At 42.5% G+C, this 18,276-nt stretch overlaps 2 protein-coding genes across 3 annotated transcripts in view; both read left to right on the top strand.

The window, feature by feature from the left end:
• LOC121647505 (NACHT, LRR and PYD domains-containing protein 12-like) overlaps positions 1–18,276 on the top strand; it is a gene marked incomplete at its 3' end in the record, with an annotated part of 791,953 nt that overhangs the window by 114,225 nt on the left and 659,452 nt on the right. The gene's annotated exons all lie outside the window — the stretch shown is intronic.
• LOC121646965 (carbohydrate sulfotransferase 8-like) overlaps positions 1–18,276 on the top strand; it is a 30,087-nt gene that overhangs the window by 6,008 nt on the left and 5,803 nt on the right. Inside the window, exons 2-3 of one of the 2 annotated variants that reach the window (XM_041996118.1) lie at positions 14,313–14,376; positions 14,474–14,725. In XM_041996118.1, coding sequence (XP_041852052.1) covers positions 14,584–14,725 — 142 coding nt within the window. In that variant the 5' untranslated portion in view covers positions 14,313–14,376; positions 14,474–14,583. Of the gene's footprint in view, positions 1–14,312; positions 14,377–14,467; positions 14,726–18,276 lie in introns of those variants that run through there. The other variant, XM_041996119.1, reaches the window with a different exon arrangement.

The following is an 18,276-nucleotide window of genomic DNA, read 5'->3' as shown; positions in this document are numbered from 1 at the left end:
ATAAGGTCCCACAGTTGACCATGCATGTCAGAGCACAAACACCAAGCATGAAGTCGAAGGAATTGTCTGTAGACCTCCAAGACAGGATTGTCTTGAGGCACAAATCTGGGGAAGGATACAGAAAAAATTTCTGCTAGCCTTTGAAGGTCCCAATGAGCACAGTGGCCTCCATCATTCATAAATGGAAGACGTTTGGGAACCACCAGGACCTCTTCCTAGAGCTGGCCGGCCGTCTACACTGAGCAATCGGGGGAGAAGGGCCTTAGTCAGGGAGGTGACAAAGAACCCGATGGTCACTCTGGCAGAGCTCCAGCGTTCCTCTGTGGAGAGAGGAGAACCTACCAGAAGGACCACCATCTCTGCAGCAATCCACCAATCAGGACTGTATGGTAGAGTGGCAAGACGAAAGCCACTCCTTAGTAAAAGGCACATGGCAGCCCGTCTTGAGTTTGCCAAAAGGCACCTGAATGACTCTCAGACCATGAGAAACAAAATTCTCTGTCTGAGAGACAAAGCTTGAACTCTTTGGTGTGAATGCCAGGAGTCATGTTTGGAGGAAACCAGGCACCGCTCATCACCAGGCCAATACCATCCCTACAGTGAAGCATGGTGGTGGCAGCATCATGCTATGGGGATGTTTTTCAGCAGCAGGAACTGGCAGACTAGTCAGGATAGAAGGAAAGATGACTGCAGAAATATACAGAGACATCCTGGATGAAAACCTGTTCCAGAGCGCTCGAGATCTCAGACTGGGGCGACAGTTCATTTTTCAGCAGGACAATGACCCAAAGCACACAGCCAAGATCTCAAAGGAGTGGCTTCAGAACCACTCTGTGAATGTCCTGGAGTGGCCCAGACAGAGTCCAGACTTGAATCCGATTGAACATCTCTGGAGAGATCTGAAAATGGCTGTGCATAGACGTCTCCCATCCAACCTGAAGGAGCTTGAGAAGTACTGCAAAGAAGAATGGGCGAAACTGCCTAAAGATAGGTGTGCTAAGCTTGTAGCATCATATCCAAAAAGACTTGAGGCTGTAATTGCTGCCAAAGGTGGATCAACAAAGTAGTAAGCAAAGGCTGTGAATACTTATGTAAATGTGATTTCTTCGTTTTCCATTTTTTATAAATTCAAAAACTTAAAAAACAAACTTTTTTCACCTTGTCATAATGGGGTATTGTGTGTAGAATTTTGAGGTAAGAGCTTAATTTAATATAATTTGGAATGAAGCTGTAACATAATAAAATGTGGGAAAAGTGAAGCGCTGTGAATACTTTCCGGATGCACTGTAGATATTTTGTTCATTTGTTAACAGCAAGCCACAGTTATGGTTCAGAAGATAATCCTGACTTAGTTCAGCAGTGTGATACTGGAAGTAGCTGAAAACATCAAACAATGCTTCTTGGCTTATTAAGACTTTAAAATTGCCTCAGCAGGTGACTCTGAAGAAAAATAGATAAGCATACAGGTGTATATTTAATATGGCAGCTCAGAACGTGTGTGTTTGCACACTTTGCATACACCCCAATTGCCGACACCAACTGCCATGACGTTCGATTCCCTCATCAGCGCCAGGGAAGCAGCACAGATTGCTACGTGGTCTGTGGGAAACACTGTTGTCCTGCATGGCTGGAGTGTGATCACCTGGATGTGTGTTTGTTTTTACTACAAGGACAAAATAACTTTACTAGAGGAAGCTTCAGTGTTTTGGCCTCAGGTTGCATCTTGTAGTTGAAGCCGTTTATGTCTCAACTTTATCTCCTTGTTAGAATATAGAGCAGCTCATATTTACGTGCCATCTCATGTGGAAATCCTCCATCTCACATAGAAATTTCTTCCAAACATCTTCCAGACATAAAGATGTTTTCATGTGTGAGTGGATCTGGTGTCCTCAGGTGCAGCGATGACTGCAGTACAGGTGACTACACGTGTACTGTCTTCTTTTATGGTGCTTTTAAGGGGTTACTTCTCCTGAACCCTAACTCCTATCAAATCTGCTAATACAGTTTTAAAGCTTCACATGTGTTGTTTGTCCATTCAGAGACACCGTAGTAAAAATGGTGGCAGCTGCCGTGTGTGGAGACACGATGAGTAGACCGTGGGTCTCAGTTATTTTAGTAATATGATTAGAAACCAATAGAAACAGTCTTTAATGATAACTATGTTTTTCTATTATTGATCTTTGATTTTGTTGCACGCCGCACCATTAAGGTTGTGATTAGACTTATCGGGGCGCCGCCATTGGGCTGAAACCAAATGATGTACGAGAAGTGGGCGTGGCCATGTGATGCCACATATAAACGAACTGCTGTTTTTAAGCATTGAGCTCAGTGATTGGTTGTTACGTCTGTGGCCACTCCTACATGGAAACACACAGACTTGTCTGAAACGTTGCCAGGAATCAAACCAACAGCTGGTAATCTGGCCCCACCTCCAAAGTTCTGTTGACCAATCAGAAGGCTGACCATAAAAGGAAAAAAAAAAAGACTCTGTTGATCTTTATTTGGTGACGAACTTGATGTTTCCATGGAAACCTTAACATAATCTGAATCATCGTTGGTTCTCCTTTCACCTCGGTGCTAAGTCTGGTTCTGATCAGGTCTGGTTGAAACCCCACAATACTGGTACTGATGAGTTCTGGACTCTCGGTTTAGATGGTATGAGGTGAGGAAGGTTAACTGGGTGTTGACGGGATAAATGGACTTGGTATGAGGTCCTGCTTCTGTATCTCCGGGTCCTGTGAGCAGAACTTTACCGTCCCACCTGGCAGGTTTTCTCTGAGCGTTACCATTCTGTACCTGTGTGCTCCTAAAGGGATTTTCTGGTCTTTGAGCTGCAAACGTCTGTTTGAAACTTCGCTCCCTGAAATCTGGTAACGAAGAAAAACCTGCGGAGTTTCCTTTGATTCCTCCTAAAGCTGGATCAACGTTCTTGAAGATGAATACAAGCTTTGTGATTAAAGCTGGAGCTGCTCCTCACTGTTAGGATTCAGTTTCTAGAAGCACCTTTAATCCGAGGCGAGGGAAACTCTATCCTCCACCCACACTGATGGGAAAAACCTCAGCTAGGTCCTCAAGTTAATCTGGTTATTTATGGAAAGAAGCATGAATAAAATATGAAGGAGACACCTGGAGGAGCAGCTAGAGATGATGATGGTCACCTTCGTCTGAGGCTGATGGACGGCCGGGGTCAACACGACCTCACACAAACAGAAATGTAATTTTATATAGCATCTTCATTACAGACCCCCTAGGACAGGGTTCAGCATGATATCCTACAGTCTAGAAGATGTTAGCAGAAGCTGGAAGCAGCAACGCTAACAGTAGCATAGCAACATGACGGAAGAAACTCAGCTAAAAGACTCTACCAAGCACTGGCATCCAAACCAAACCCAGCACAAGCGCCAAGCAGTTATATGGAAATGAAAACCATGAGAGCAGCTCTGTCCACTTTAGAGTTTCTGCTAATTTCTCCACTTCAAGCAAACCACACAAACAAGGAGTCATATGAAAGCAGAGACTCTGCTGGTTACAAAGATGTCTGTCTCATCACTGTGGGACAGAAACTCTGGAGCTAGCAGCCAGAACCAGAAGTCATGTCTTTTGCTGTTTTGTGGTGAAAAGTTTGATTCCAGCTCTAAAAACTCTGCTAATGTTTCTCCTATGACTCTGCCTTTGTTTGAAATGAACCATGACGATCCTGCTGGTTTCCATGGAGATAAAGGAGGTTTTATAGTGAAGGATTCACTCTTCCTATCATAGACTATGTTGGGCTTCACTTCTTTCTGGATCCTCATGGTGTTTCTAAGGTGAATGTGGGGGCTATCCCTGGATCCTTTTGACTCTGACCATTGATAGAAATGTCCATCATCATCATCATCATCTTCAGCCAATAGCTTCCTAACACCTCTATTATACCTGGAAACCTGCTCAGGTTCACTTTTTACCTTCTACTGTAGCACAGTTCCTCATCAGATGTTACTTTAGTCATTCTTAGGATTACTTTCAGGGCTCCAGACTAACATTTTTTACCAGGAGCACAGCAGCCCTTAACTTAAATTTTTAGGAGCGCAAGCAGAAAATTTAGGGGTGCACACTGAAATCGCCTTGCATAGCAAACCTCTAATTTTCACTGTATGAGTGATAAATACTCGAACAATAAAATTCAGAAATTACAATGTTTACAATTCACTTTTTTTGTGCACCACTACAAAAAAGTAGACATAGAACTTGTCAAATCAAATCAGATTTGAAGATTTGATTTGATTCACTTTGTAGTCGAAGCAGAACGGCAACTTTGTCACCATCATCCCCCACAGGGCATGGTCTGACTTGCCATGTAGTTCCTGACAATAAACAGCTTCAGGGACTGATACTCCCCTCCAGTCACTGTTCCCAACTCCTCAGTAAGAAAAGAAGCTATTGGCTGTCCTAGAAGTCTCTAGAAGTTGCTAATTAGCATAATCAGCCTAGTACATGTAGTTGTAATGGATGCTGCCATAGAGAGGGATGTCGTGGGAAAGCCAAAAATTAAAAAAAAAAAAAAGAAAGACAACCAAAAAATGTTTAGAACAGCAAAAATAAATGAATAAAATAATAATTCTGTCAATCTGCAACATGTCAACACTTAACATTTTAAACATTTTTGTCCACACTGTTTATTAATAGACATTACTATCTAATAAGCCAGCGGCAGGATCAGACAGAGGCAGCTTTGTACATTTATTTTCAACCTGGTCATGAAACAGAGGTGAACGTCGTCTGCTCTGAATACAGCTGAGAGCTCCCCTGTGTACATGGAGGGGTCTGCACAGCACCCACTCCTCATTGGGAAGAGTAAACGACGTTCATTCACCTCAGTCTCCAAAAGTCTCCAATAATACCAGAAAAAGCCGCTAGATTTGTCACTAGTGACTTTTTTTTAAATTATTTTTTAAAGTTGCTAGAGGGGTCTGAAAACTCGCTAAATATAGCAACGAAGTCGCTCAGTTGGCTACACTGAGGAATACACATAAGCCAATCACAGTGGTCGTTTTTCCCCCGCTCACACACACATTGGCTGTCATCTTCTTTGTTGGTGTTTGTCTCCTTTTCTCGTATTGAAGTTAGTTTGAGTCGGCAAACCAGCAGCTAATTTGTGCGTTACTATGAACTACTGGGCTGAAGAGGGAAGCAGAAGTTTGTTAGCGACAAAATAAATTCAGTTATAACTACTACAAGAAAAAGACCAGCAAATATATTTGTCGCCATTGCGCAAGTAGATGAAAAATTCACCGTCTCACATTTTAGTCGCAAATTGTGACCATTTGGTCGCAGTCTGGAGCCCTGACTTTACTAATTCCTAGATGAATTGAGCAGCTGTTCTCTGGTTTTTACTGAAGTGTAATATAGTTTTTTTTTTAGGTGGAGAAAACATTTACATTTTCTACTGTGTTCTGGGTGAATTTATTCTGACAGCAACACATGTTGATTCTGACACGTCTGTGGTAGTCTCTCACGTCTCAGTTTTCTGTAGAGACCAGATTATGCATACAGCCCTTGTAATTGTGAAGATGTACTTTATTCATTTTGGGTATGTAATTTCAGACAGGAGGCAGAAAAATGGACAGTGTTAAGAAGGTTAAATTGTTTGTAAATCTTTGTGAATGAGAAGGGATCAGTCTATTTCCTGGCTCGATCCCCATGATATATTTTTTCAATCCAAAACAAAGTCGTGTACAAACTGAACTGATAATGTCTCAGGATTAAATGTCGCCACCACCTGTCTGAAATGTAAGCTGAGACTTCATGCACTTCATGTTGTGTTCAGGTGACTCAGAACAACTGAATCACAAAATCAGGTCGACGTTTTTGTGAATATGATGATGTCACAGTTCTCAGTGAAGTAACCTTGCTCATGTTTAACCTGCGAGATCATTAGTTTCCCATAACGAGCCTCATTACCATGAACCTCAGTCTGCTGTTTCCAGCTCATACACAGATCCACCGTCACGGTCTACTTCCTGGGCAGATAAACGTCCAGGACTCGTGGAACTGATGAGATCTGGACCCACCAGTGACTTTATAAAGCATTTTGGTTGAAATCACGTTAAAGAGCACAAGTTTGGTGCCCTAAAGGAAATGTGCAACAAACCACAGCAATAACAAACGTTGGCAAATGCTTTTAAAAACATCAGGAATTAGCAGAAGAAAGCCAGAAAGCCTCCCCAATACCAGCGTCTTAGAATTTATTGTCCTGGACTAACAGCCCCTGTTCTTTATGGAAAACGTTCACTGTACGTCCAATTTCAAGATAGTTTTTAATAGAAATTCTTTGATCCAACTTTATTAACTCAATAATTAAAACAGTCCTGTGGCCATTATGGATTTCATGTGTTAATAAAACATAAATTATATAAAACAATATTAAGGCTGTCAAAAATAATGCATTAACAGCAGTAACTAATTAATGTAATTAATAGCGTTAATTTTTCAACCGGAATTAACGCTCCCTCATTCCCCACACTTTTCCTGGTGAGAGGGTTCAACCTCTGAGCAGCACTGACTCCGCCCACAACTCAGAGGCAAATTTTTAATGAGCTACTGGTCGTCTGCAGAAGCAGAGTCCTGGGAAAGGGCAGAGGTTTTGTGATTTTTGCCAAAATCTTCACCATCACAATTTAAAGACCACTGACAACATTTTAAATAGTTCCACATAAGCATTGGAGTGGGTCTTTATGTTATATATGAGTTATATGAGTATGAGTTATGGAGCTCTGATGTCATCACTCAGGCCGTAATTTAGAGCAATAAAAGAGGAGATGATGTCAGAGGCTCTGTGGGTCAGACTGGGTAGAAATAACTCAGTTTTAAATGTTGACGCCCCAAAGCATCATGGGAGAGAACACTGTCTTCATGAAGGAGAAAGGAGAAGTCGGCTGGCTCCTCATCCTCATCCTGCTGTCCACAGGAAGGTTGCTGGTTCAAGTCCAGAACCTGCTGAAGCAACAAGAATAAAAAGATCAAAAGCGATAAGAGAAATTTAAAGATGTTTTCATTTAAGATCATTTTCTTCATATTTCCATATTTTTGTTTTACCTCGTTAGTTTCCTGAGAGTTTCTTGTTTTTTCTGTCTGTTGATCCACCTGGATTTAATTTTTAAATTCTTGGGAAAAAAGAACAAAAAAAAAACAAAACAAGATTTGTAGATTTTCTTGTTTGAATGGTTTTATGTGTGAACCTGAAGCCAAACCGGGAGCCAGTTCCACAGAGAGGGGTCCGATAACTGAAGGTTCCACCTCCCATTCTACTTTTAGAACCTCTAGGAACCACCAGTAAACCTGCAGTCTGATGGGAAAATCTGGAACTCAGAGATCTTTAAGAGCCAGTGGAGTTTTGGTCACTAGGAGCTGTGTACGTGAGAAGAATTTTAGATTCTATTCTGCATTTAAGAGGAAACAAATGAAGAGAAGATTAAACTAGAGAAATATGATCTCCTGCTGATTCTCATTAGAATCCTCGCTGCAGCATTTTGGATCAGATGAAGACTTGTCAGAACATTACTGGGACAGAACAATAATCCGGAATTACTGTAGTCCAGTCTGCAAGAAAACAAATCCATGGACTACATCACGTGACCCTTCTGTAGAAGGCTACAGATGTAGCTGAAACAGGAGGTTCTAGAGACCTGTTTATATGTGAGTTAAAGGACAGATCCTGGTCCAGAATAACTGTAGATGTGAAAAGTATTGGTCCAAGTACAGAACTCCGAGGAACTCCATGACTTACTCTTGTGTGTGAGGAAAACTCATTGTTTACATTAACAAACCAAATTCTATCAGATAAATATGAATTAAACCAGCCTGAAGTGGTTCCTTTAATCCCAATAACACGTTCAAGTGTCTGAACCAGAACCAGTCTGAACCTATCAGATCAGGTCCTGCAGGTTTCTGGACTGAAACTGTGCATCTCCAGTTGTGATTGATCCGTCAGCTGATTCCATGTGTCATGTGATCGGCTGCTGTCATAATATTGATCAGCTCAACACGTCTGCAGAGACTCGCCGTCTGAAACCGTTTCCTGTTTCAGACGTTGATGATGTCTCTCTGGGAGGTCTTTGTGATGGACGGAGGTCCCGTCAGAACAGGCAGAGCTGTGTTTGAACTGAAGATAGACGAGCCTGCAAACATATTGATCTGCGGACCAGCCTTATCCCAGAGGTCCGGTGCTGCATGCGGCTCTTTCATCCCTCTGATGCGGCTCCCTGGCTTTTGAAAATAATAAAATGTGTATTCAGCTAAAATGTATTTTTAAGCTTCTGAAAGAAGTGAAAACTTTCCTGAGCAACAAAGGGCTCACACTCACTGAGTTAGCACAAACAGAGTGGCTGAAAAAGTTACATTTCATGACTTGACAGCGCACCAACACAGCCCTTCAGGGGACTGGACGCACAGCCCTGCACATATTGGAGGAGGTTTTGGCATTCGATGTGACGGCATACAAACCTGATGTGCAGACGCTGTACACAGGTCAGGAGCAGAAATCACATCAACCAAGTATGAAAAATATTTTAATTGCTTATTATTTTTGCATATATTCCATATTTGTTAATTGTTTTCGGGTAGACCGGCTGACTGCACGCGCTCAACGGCACATTTTTGGTTTGCTGCCGGTGGATAATTTAAGTTCGGTGTTTGTCCATAAATAGTTACAAGAATGACTTGGGATATTATGGGTAGGATTGGTAATTCCTTGAAAGTAACCTTCAACTCTGTCTTTTTATTAAATATTATTTAAAATGTTTAAAATTTGTTGCATGCAGAAATGTGATGTTCTCTGCAGTTGTTCATTGATTTAATAAATACAACACATTTTATGTTTATATAAAATAAAGGCAAATGAAATAAAATGTTATATGCAATGTTATTTAATTTTAAATGTCAAAAGGGATTTGTAGCTCCCAATGTTTTCTTTACTGTGGGAAATGGGTCTGAATGGCTCTTTGAGTTGTAAAGGTTAACAACCCCTGTCTTAGCCCATCATGTCCATTTGGGCTCTGTGGGACTCAGGCTGAGCAGATGGTCCTCGGCTAGCTGCAGATACCAGCTTTGACTCTGCGAGCATCTGAAACCTGATGCTCCGACAGATCTCTCATTGTTTCTATAAATACTCAGGACTGAGTAGAACCATGGGTTGGCTCAGCTGCTGTAAGAGCAGGATCTCATGTCCTGGATTTACTCAGAGCTTTCAGGTTTATCACCACAGGAAAAAGGACTCATCGGTTCTTTGTTTCAGCTCAATACTAAAGGTTCTGATACGGGTCTTTCAGACCTGATGGACCCTGCAGGATTTCTGTTTTGTATAAGTATCTCCTGAAATGTTCAGGTTTGATCTTTATCTCCATGTTCATTGTTCTGATTTCTGGCCATCAGGTTCCTCTGATTTATCAGATGGAAAACGTTCTGATTCTGCCATCAGATGTCGGACTCCTGCTCTGAATCATGGCATAGAAACCGGAGACGTGCAGCAGGTTCTGCAGCTTTAATGGATGCTGCTGTATTCTTGTGAGGTGAAAATAACCTGTGGTCTGCAGAGCATCTATAAATATCTGCAGCTCCCGGTTGGACTCCCCTCCGGCTGATTGGGCGAGCTCCTCGCAGGACGGTGGCCTGACCTCCACCTCAGGTTTACTGCAACCTGGATTTACAGGATTTAGGGGTGTGTCCTGGAAATTTTAAATGGGGTAACTAATATAAGACAGTAGGTAGTGTTGGGTGGCCAGTCAATGGATATCACTAACTACAACGTCCACCATGATCACTGTTAACTTTGGTTAGAATCAGTATTAAAATAAGGGATTGTTAGGTGTCTGGAAACCTTTAAATATTAGCTTTTAGCTCTGTTTAAAGAATATTAGACAAGATATGAACTACAAAAGAGATGAGCTATTAAAAAAGAGCTAATTGGTATCACAAACACAGAAAGGCTTCAACCTTTCAATTGCCTCCACTAGCATCTGGAAGAGCAAATTATTCAGTGACTTTATTGAATCTTATTAAAAATGTGTGGAATTAAACCTGCCTGAATCATCTCTACCACTTTGGGTCTGTATTTGTTCAAATTTTGACTATTTAACTATTGCTACTAACAAGTCATTTTCAGTTTTTTTCTTTTATCCACCTTTATTTTCTTATGTAAAAAAAATCATGTAGATGCTGAAGCTTTTAATCCCAGTATAAACCAGTCTGTAAAAGCTTTTAATCCCAGTATAAACCAGTCTGTAGAAGCTGAAGCTTTTAATCCCAGTATAAACCAGTATGTATGTAGAAGCTGAAGTTTTTAATCCCAGTATAAACCAGTATGTATGTAGAAGCTGAAGCTTTTAATCCCAGTATAAACCAGTCTGTAGAAGCTGAAGCTTTTAATCCCAGTATAAACCAGTCTGTAGAAGCTGAAGCTTTTAATCCCAGTATAAACCAGTATGTATGTAGAAGCTGAAGCTTGAGAGCCATGAGAGTTAATGACTGCACTGAGTGAGGAGGTGTATAGTGAAAAGAGAAGAGGGCCAAGCACCGAGCCCTGAGGCACCCCTGTTGTCAGCCCATGTGATCTGGACATTCTCCCTTGCCAAGATACTTTGAATGATCTCCCTGTGAGGTAGGACGTAAACCACGAGCGGACAGATCCTGAGATGCCAAGCTCCGAGAGTTTGGAGAACAGTATATGATGGTTGACCGTGTCAAAGGCAGCAGATCGGTCCAGCAGTATAAGGACTGAGGATTGACCAGTGGATCTGGCAAGCCGTAGGGAATCAGTAACTGACACAAGAGCAGTTTCAGTAGAGTGGCCTTGCCTATAGCCACATTGATATGGATCAAACAGGTTGTTGTCTTGGAGGAACTGTGAGACCTGACTGAAGACGGCACGCTCTAGTAATTTAGACATGAATGGAAGCAGTGAGACCGGCCAGTAGTTTTCAACCTGGGCTGGGTTGAGTGTGGGTTTCTTCAGCAGCGGGGTAACCCAAGCTTGCTTGAAGGCAGAAGGAAAGACACCGGATTTAAGAGAGGAGTTGATAATATGGGTTACTGCAGTTTTGACTGTAGGTAAAATGCTCTGCAGGATGTCAGAGGAAACAGTATCAAGAGGACAGGTTGTGGGTTTTGAGCTGACTAGAAGTTTTGAGACTTCGTCCTCATTTAAAGAGCGGAAAGAGCAGAGTGAGGCACCAGTAGCTGGTTTGGTAAGGCTGAGTTGGTCAGGCTCAGTGAATTGGTTACTGATGGTAGCGACCTTTTCAGTGAAGTAGGAAGCAAACATTTCTGCAGTTAGCACAGTGGGAGGCTGAGCAGGTGGTGGAGATAGAAGAGAGTTAAACATCATGAACAGTTGTCGTGTGTTGGGAGCATTGCGGATCTTGTTCTGATAAAAGGCTATCTTGGCCGCCTTTAGGCTGAATGTGAAAGTTTCAAGTTTTTGCTGGTACTCAGACAAGCCAGCGTGCTCTTTTGATTTGCGCCACTTTCATTCTGCAGCCCTGAGTCCGTCTCTGTGCTCCCTCAGAACCTCTGTGAGCCATGGACTGGGAGGGTTTTGTCTGGCTGGTTTTGACACCAGAGGACAGAGTTTGTCCAGAGAGGAGGCGAAAGAGGAACAGAGTGTTTCTGTAGCCTCATTAACAGACAGTAAGGAGAAGTCTGAATGAAAAGAAAGGGTAGAGTAAACCTCATCAGACAGCTGTGTAGGTCTGAGGGATCTCAAGTTTCTGCGGTAGGACACCATTTTTGGAGCCGCTTGATTGACACTAGGAAGGAAGACAGAGAATTTAACCAGGAAGTGGTCTGAGAGGTGCAGCGGGGTGACGGACAGGTTGGCTGTGGAGCAGTTTCTGCCAGCTTTGTGTGTTGGAGGAGTCTGTACCAGTTTGAGATTGAAAGAGTAGATGAGAGCCAGAAAGTCAGTTGCCTGTGGTTTGCAAATGTCAATGTGAATGTTCATGTCTCCCATGACAATTAGTGGTGTGCCATCATCAGGAATGTCAGAGAGAATCATGTCCATTTCAGAGACAAACTCATCTATACTGCCACCCGGAGGGCAGTAAATGACCAGAATGTATGCAGTAATGGGTGTAGAGACCTTTACTGCGTGATACTCAAGTGATGAGCAGTTAGCCATAGCACAGAGAGAGGTAAAGTTCCACTTTTTAGAAATAAGAATGCCCGTTCCACCTCCTCGTCCAGCTGAGCGAGGTGTTTGGGTAAATTCTGCATTGACAGAAAGGGCAGCTGGTGTAGCTGTGTTTTCTGGACGGATCCAGGTTTCAGTCAGGACTAGGACCTAAATGTCTGAGAGATTTATCAATGAACTGATGAATTCTGTTTTGTTCACTGCGGACTGACAGTTCCAGAGACCAAAGGTAACAGAGGGTGTGGCTGACGTGCATGCCATTGGAAAGGACAGGTTTTGTGGTGTCTATGGGTGACACGCCTTGGCCTGTACCCAAATCTGACAAGGATGGGTTTGAAGCACATTGTGCATTAATATAGTTGTGAGGAGGTTTCAGCTTGTGCTCTTGCTCAGTGGACTCGCGCAGGTAGACTCGCAGGTCTTTACCCTTTGTGGTTTTGACCCTACGTGGGCTGACACAATGGCTGATGCTTCAGCGAACGATGTATGTTAAAGTACTTGGAGCTGACACAGTTCATTTCACTTTGCTTGATTGCAACTGGCTGAAACAGCCTCTTTCTGCTTTGCCCTGAGCAGTACACAGTGGGTGTGACCCTCGTCACGGCCTCAACTGGTTGTAGAGAGAAGGTGCTAACGACAGAGCCCGACACTAGCAATGTGAACAATAACCCGAAACCAAGACAGAAACTCCAGCAGTAAACTCACCTAAATGACTGTACCAACCCTGACTGAAATCAGTGCTTGTTCAGCTGTCAGTCTGTAGCAGCTGGAGCTTTTAATCCCAGTATAAACCAGTCTGTAGAAGGTGGAGCTTTTAATCCCAGCATAAACCAGTCTGTACCAGCTGAAGTTTTAATCCCAGTATAAACCAGCCTGTAGCATCAGACAAGATGTTTTCAGCTTCAGCTGTCAGATTCTGAGGCTAAAATGATTTAAATGAATGTATCAATAGATATAGCAGCATAAAGGCCGACCAGAAGAAGAAAGCAGAATTTATTACTAACAGAATTTTGTAGAAATAACACACAGATCAACAGTGACCAAACCTTTTCTCATCTGCACATCATTCTCTCAAGTCTTGGCTTTCAGGAGAAAAAAATATTGGCATTGAAACAAACACACAACAGAAGCTATTTCCATATTTCCACTTTTTCCTCATTTCCAGTTATTTCTGCTACTAGTTACCTGCTATCCTCACAGCTAAAAAGATTACATGTGGATGTTTTTGTTTTTTGTTTTAACTAGCCGCTGTTGCACACCATCATGTTTTTGTTGTTTGTCTTTTACTCATCAAAAATTCCCTAATTTTCTGGAATTCACGGATAATGTAAACATTATAATTATGAGAATACCTTGATTTCTCCCAAATACTCCAATGTTTTCATGCATGTAGGCCTGTATATCTGATTCACTTAGCATTGTTCTTTTCTTTGTTTTTTTTGTCATGCAAAACAACTGTGATGCCATCACATGAGCGGAACACAAAAGAAAAACATGGTGTGCAGCAGCAGGAAGTCAGAGTACCAACTAAGTAAAACAAACGTATGTAGACTATTTAGCAACTCATTAGCTCCCATATTAGCAGCTAGCGCTAAAACTGTGGAGGCCGCCATGTTCAGCAAAGACTGGGTGATTTGAAAACAGGACAGAAGTTACGTCACTATGTACGTACACAGAAAAAAATCTGATAATGGTCTGGAACAAGGTTGACAAGGTTTTCTGGAATACAGCGTTTCAGAAGTGCATGTTGACATGTCAGATCGGATTATAACAATAATCTGATTACTCTCAGGTATCTGATTATGATGGTCATGTAAATGGGCTCATTACCTGATTTGGCATAATCTGATTATGGTGTTTACATGATCATTGGAATAATCTGATAACTAGAAATCAGATAATGATCAGATTGTTGGTAAACAGTCACAGTTCCTCCCACTGATGACGAACGACCGTCTAAAACTAAACATCCATCAGATGATCAGCAGCTGTTTGGACCACAGGACCACAGTGCATCACCCTGGTTCTGGTTCTAACCAAACAGAACAGGTTTCTGTGGTTCTATTCGGTCAGACAGCAGACAGTTTGCTGACAGAAAGTCAGTCCCTGATTGGTGTCCAGTTTGTAACCACTTCCCCTTTGTTTACAGATGAAGCCTCAGTCATATCAGAACCAGAACACTGGCTAGAGACAGAACCGGGCCTGTTGGCAGAGTAAGTCCTGTAGTTTCTTTGTTCTGATGGTTTAGTCCATCAGTCCTTTAGATTTGTTATGTTCTGTTTTTTTTGTTCTAATCGATTCTGCCTCCAGGTTCTGGGTCTCCCACAGCTCATGAGGACAGCTCTTCATGTAAGACCTCGGGGTGGTCCTGTCAGAACCAGGTGGACCCAGGTATCGTCTTCTGGTGCTGAGTTTCGGGGATGATCCTGCTGGACTCTGTCCGGAGGAGGATGAAGGTTCTCCGCTTACTTTGGTTCGTCCTGCTCTTGGGAACTGGATCTCTGCTGCTGCTGCTGGTCCACCTGCAGGACCAGACCAACACCGAGCTGCAGCAGAACCCAGGTCAGGTCCTTCTCCTCCTCCTCATTCTGTCCTTCATCTCCTGGCTGAATCATGTGTGTCAGTGCTTGTGACGTGCACGTGTGTTCCTGTGTGGGACATTAATAGATGGTCATGTGACCTGTGATCAGATCTGATCTAAAACACCTATAAAGACATCATCAATGATGGCATCACCAGTGATGTCCTCCAAGGTTCTGGGAGTCAGTTTTCATTATTTTCCAGGTTTGATTAAGTTTGGGGAAACCTTGAACCTGAACCAGACTTGCTGGTCTGGTTTCAGCTGAAGGTCAGGACAACTGTGGTCAAAGCTGTGGTCCTCGGTCCTCCTGCAGGTCTCAGTGATTGTTTGTCTTTCTGTTGTGGACTGGGGACCTGTCCACCTCTCATCTAGTAGCTGCTGGGATAGGCTCCAGCCTATCTGGGCCCAAACCTGAAACTGGACCTGAACTTAGACTTAGACCTATCTCTGAATCTGGAACTAGACCAGAAACTGTACTCAAACCTGAATCTGAACTTGGACCTAGAGCTCAACATGAACTTAGACTTAGACTTAGACCTATCTCTGAATCTGAGCCTAGATCTAAGCCTGAAACTGGACTTAAACCTGAATCTGAACTTGGACCTGGACCATGGTCTGAATCTGGACCTGAACATAGACCTGGACCCAAACCTATATCTAACCCTGAATTTAGACCCGAATCTGGAAGGAAACTGGACCAAAACCTGGACCTAGTCATGGAACTGGAACAGGACCTGGACCTGAACTTAAACCTAAGCCTGAATGAGGACTCTGATCAGGTTCTGGACCTGGTCCAGCTTGCAGCTCTGTGCTCTACTGGGTACGACTGATCATTAACTGGTCTTACTGAACGTGAAGGACGGGGATCAGCTGACTAATTTGCTGCTCTCTGATTGGACGATTGAAGCTACCTGTGTGTGCAGATATCAGGTTCTTCTCAACGTCTCCTCCATTGATCCAGGGAGGTCTGAACCAGGTTTGTTAGGACCGGGCTGCACAGGAGATCAGACCTGTGTCATCACTGATGTGACACTGCTGGTTCTGGTCTGGTCTGAGATCCAAATTCAGTTCTGGATGTTTTATTGATGTTCAGGTGATGAATTATTAAAGAACCTATCAGAATCTCATTGTCAGAAACAGAGCTCAGCACCACAGCTTCATCTTTATTTCACCAGAACCTCGTTGAGTCCAAACCCACTCCACCAGACCCCAACCCGGTTCTGGAACAGAGACATTCCTGTTCTAGGTCTGACTCCATGATCCGGTCAGCAGGAGTTCCAAACCGGACCACATGGAAAGACATTCAGAACCTTCAGCTAGAATCTGTTTGGGCTGTACATCCTCCATCTACTGGTTCTGGTTTCAGGTCCAGTTCACATTGTTTTGTTTGTTTATGAATAAACAGAACTTGTTTATGCTCCGGGTTGGGTCAGAACCAAACACCCGGTTTGAGTGATGACGCCAGCTTCCTCTGAGGTCAGTTGTGTTCCCAGACCGGTATTTTAGTCGGAGTTTGTATCACTCATGTTTCAATGAAGGATTAATCCTCAACCGGGCCACCCGCTGCCTATCGGGTTTCCATGGAAACCATTAATCCCAACAGAACAACACGAAGCAGAGATGAAGACTGAGGCAGCGATGAAGACTGAGACAGAGGAGGATGTTTCCATCACGTTTCTCTCCGACGTCTGGTTCAGATGGTCCTGATGGTTCTGGTGGCTCTAAATGTATCATAGTTTGTCTGGATTTTCTTACTGGTTCTGATGGTTCTGAATCCATCACATGATATCTTAACATTTCAGAACCTTCCAGTGATGGATCTAAATGTTGTGATGATCTAATGACGATAAATAATCAGCAGATGGATCATTAACGGAAGCAGAGATGATCTGCAGTAAGACTCTGAGTTCTGACCCGTGGATCAGCAGCAGAACTGCAGGTTCTGGTCATGAAGATGCAGGTGTGAGCAGAGCTTCATCTGTTTCCACCTCGGCCGACGGGCCCAGCTGAGCTCAGCAGAACTGCAGCGGGTTGGGTTGTTAATCAGAATCCTGAGGGAGAAGGATCAGCTGGTAAACACACCTGGTGACCCGAGTTCTGCTGGCCCAGATAGACAGAGCTGCAGTTTGTAGAAACGCCGAGGAACAGAGGACAACAACAGTAAACAACAACAAACATGACAGTAAATAATAACAAATACAACAGTAACAAATACAACAATCTGATTGGAGAGCTTATTGATCTTGTTTACAAGCACACCAGAAATCAGATCATTAACTGATAAATCAGATTACTTGATAGTCTGATTACGATGATCGGATTATTAATTGAAATCAGATTAACACACGGAGATTTCTCCCCACTACCCTGGTATCTTTGTGTGCATTGAGGCTGCTATTCTGATTGATCTTGTCCTTTTACATCTACGCCTGTAAAGAGCAGCTCATTAGGTTGAAGGTTCTGGTCTCTGAGATGATGCCAGATTTTAAAAAAGACTCGTAATCACTTTGTTTCTGGACTCCTGGTGATCAAAACTCTAAATGTGAGGCTGAAAAAAAACATCAGAAACTTTATAAATCAGGAGTATAAAGTGTTTTTTTGGTGGATTATGTTCACAGCTGTGACAAGACAGTAAAATCAGCTTCTCCCACTGACATAATAAAACCAGGAAGCTGCATTATTCTGCAGGTGTCTCAGAGTTCTCAGCATCCGCAAATAATAATTATTCAATTAGCAATCTTTTAGAAAAAAAACAGATGTGTGTCTTAATTGCTTTCAAAACTTGTGTAAGACAAGTGAGAACTGATCATCATTGGTATTATAAAGTATTTCAAATCGTGTGCTCCTCTGTGAGCATTATCAGATGATCTGATCACAGAGGTCTCTGAAAGTCACGTGTTGTCTCAGTTCTGATTGATGTTATTTAGAACTGAACAAGCAGGTGTTTTTATTTCTGTCCAAACTGAATCCAGGATTATTTTACTCTATGATTTCTGTCATTTAATGAGTTGAAGACATCTGGTGACATATTTGTTTCATATCTTGTCCAGACAAGAAAACAGTTTACACCACGGTGCCATCATCATCATCATCATCATAAAAATGTTCCTTAATCACACTGAACAACAAATCCAAGACTTCACTTCACCAGCTTAATGAAATTCGAAAGAAAGAATTATTATTAACAGAATTATAAATGCATACATAAACTATTTTAAAGATCATCGTCATCAACTTGTGATATTAGACAAAAATTATTATTCTTATTTTTATTTAATAATCAAATTATTATGGTCCATGTTTTTCAAGGATCTGTACTAAACAAAAAAATGTCTTTTTAATTCTGTGAAATATATGAAGGTCTGGTAACAACTGAGTTCTAAAGCTCATCTTCCTCATCATCTCCTCCTCTCTGAACTGCAGCTTTCATTCTGTCACATGACTAAATCCCACATGAATCATGCTGAGGAAGTGGTTTGGATTGGTGACCCGTTCAGGGACTGAACAGAGAGAGTTGCTATCCAGCGGCCCC

The sequence above is a fragment of the Melanotaenia boesemani genome, chromosome 10 (assembly GCF_017639745.1).
Source record: "Melanotaenia boesemani isolate fMelBoe1 chromosome 10, fMelBoe1.pri, whole genome shotgun sequence".
NCBI lineage: Eukaryota > Metazoa > Chordata > Actinopteri > Atheriniformes > Melanotaeniidae > Melanotaenia > Melanotaenia boesemani.
The sequence above is the reverse complement of the archived record's forward strand: the minus strand, read 5'-3'. Positions and strand labels throughout refer to the sequence as shown.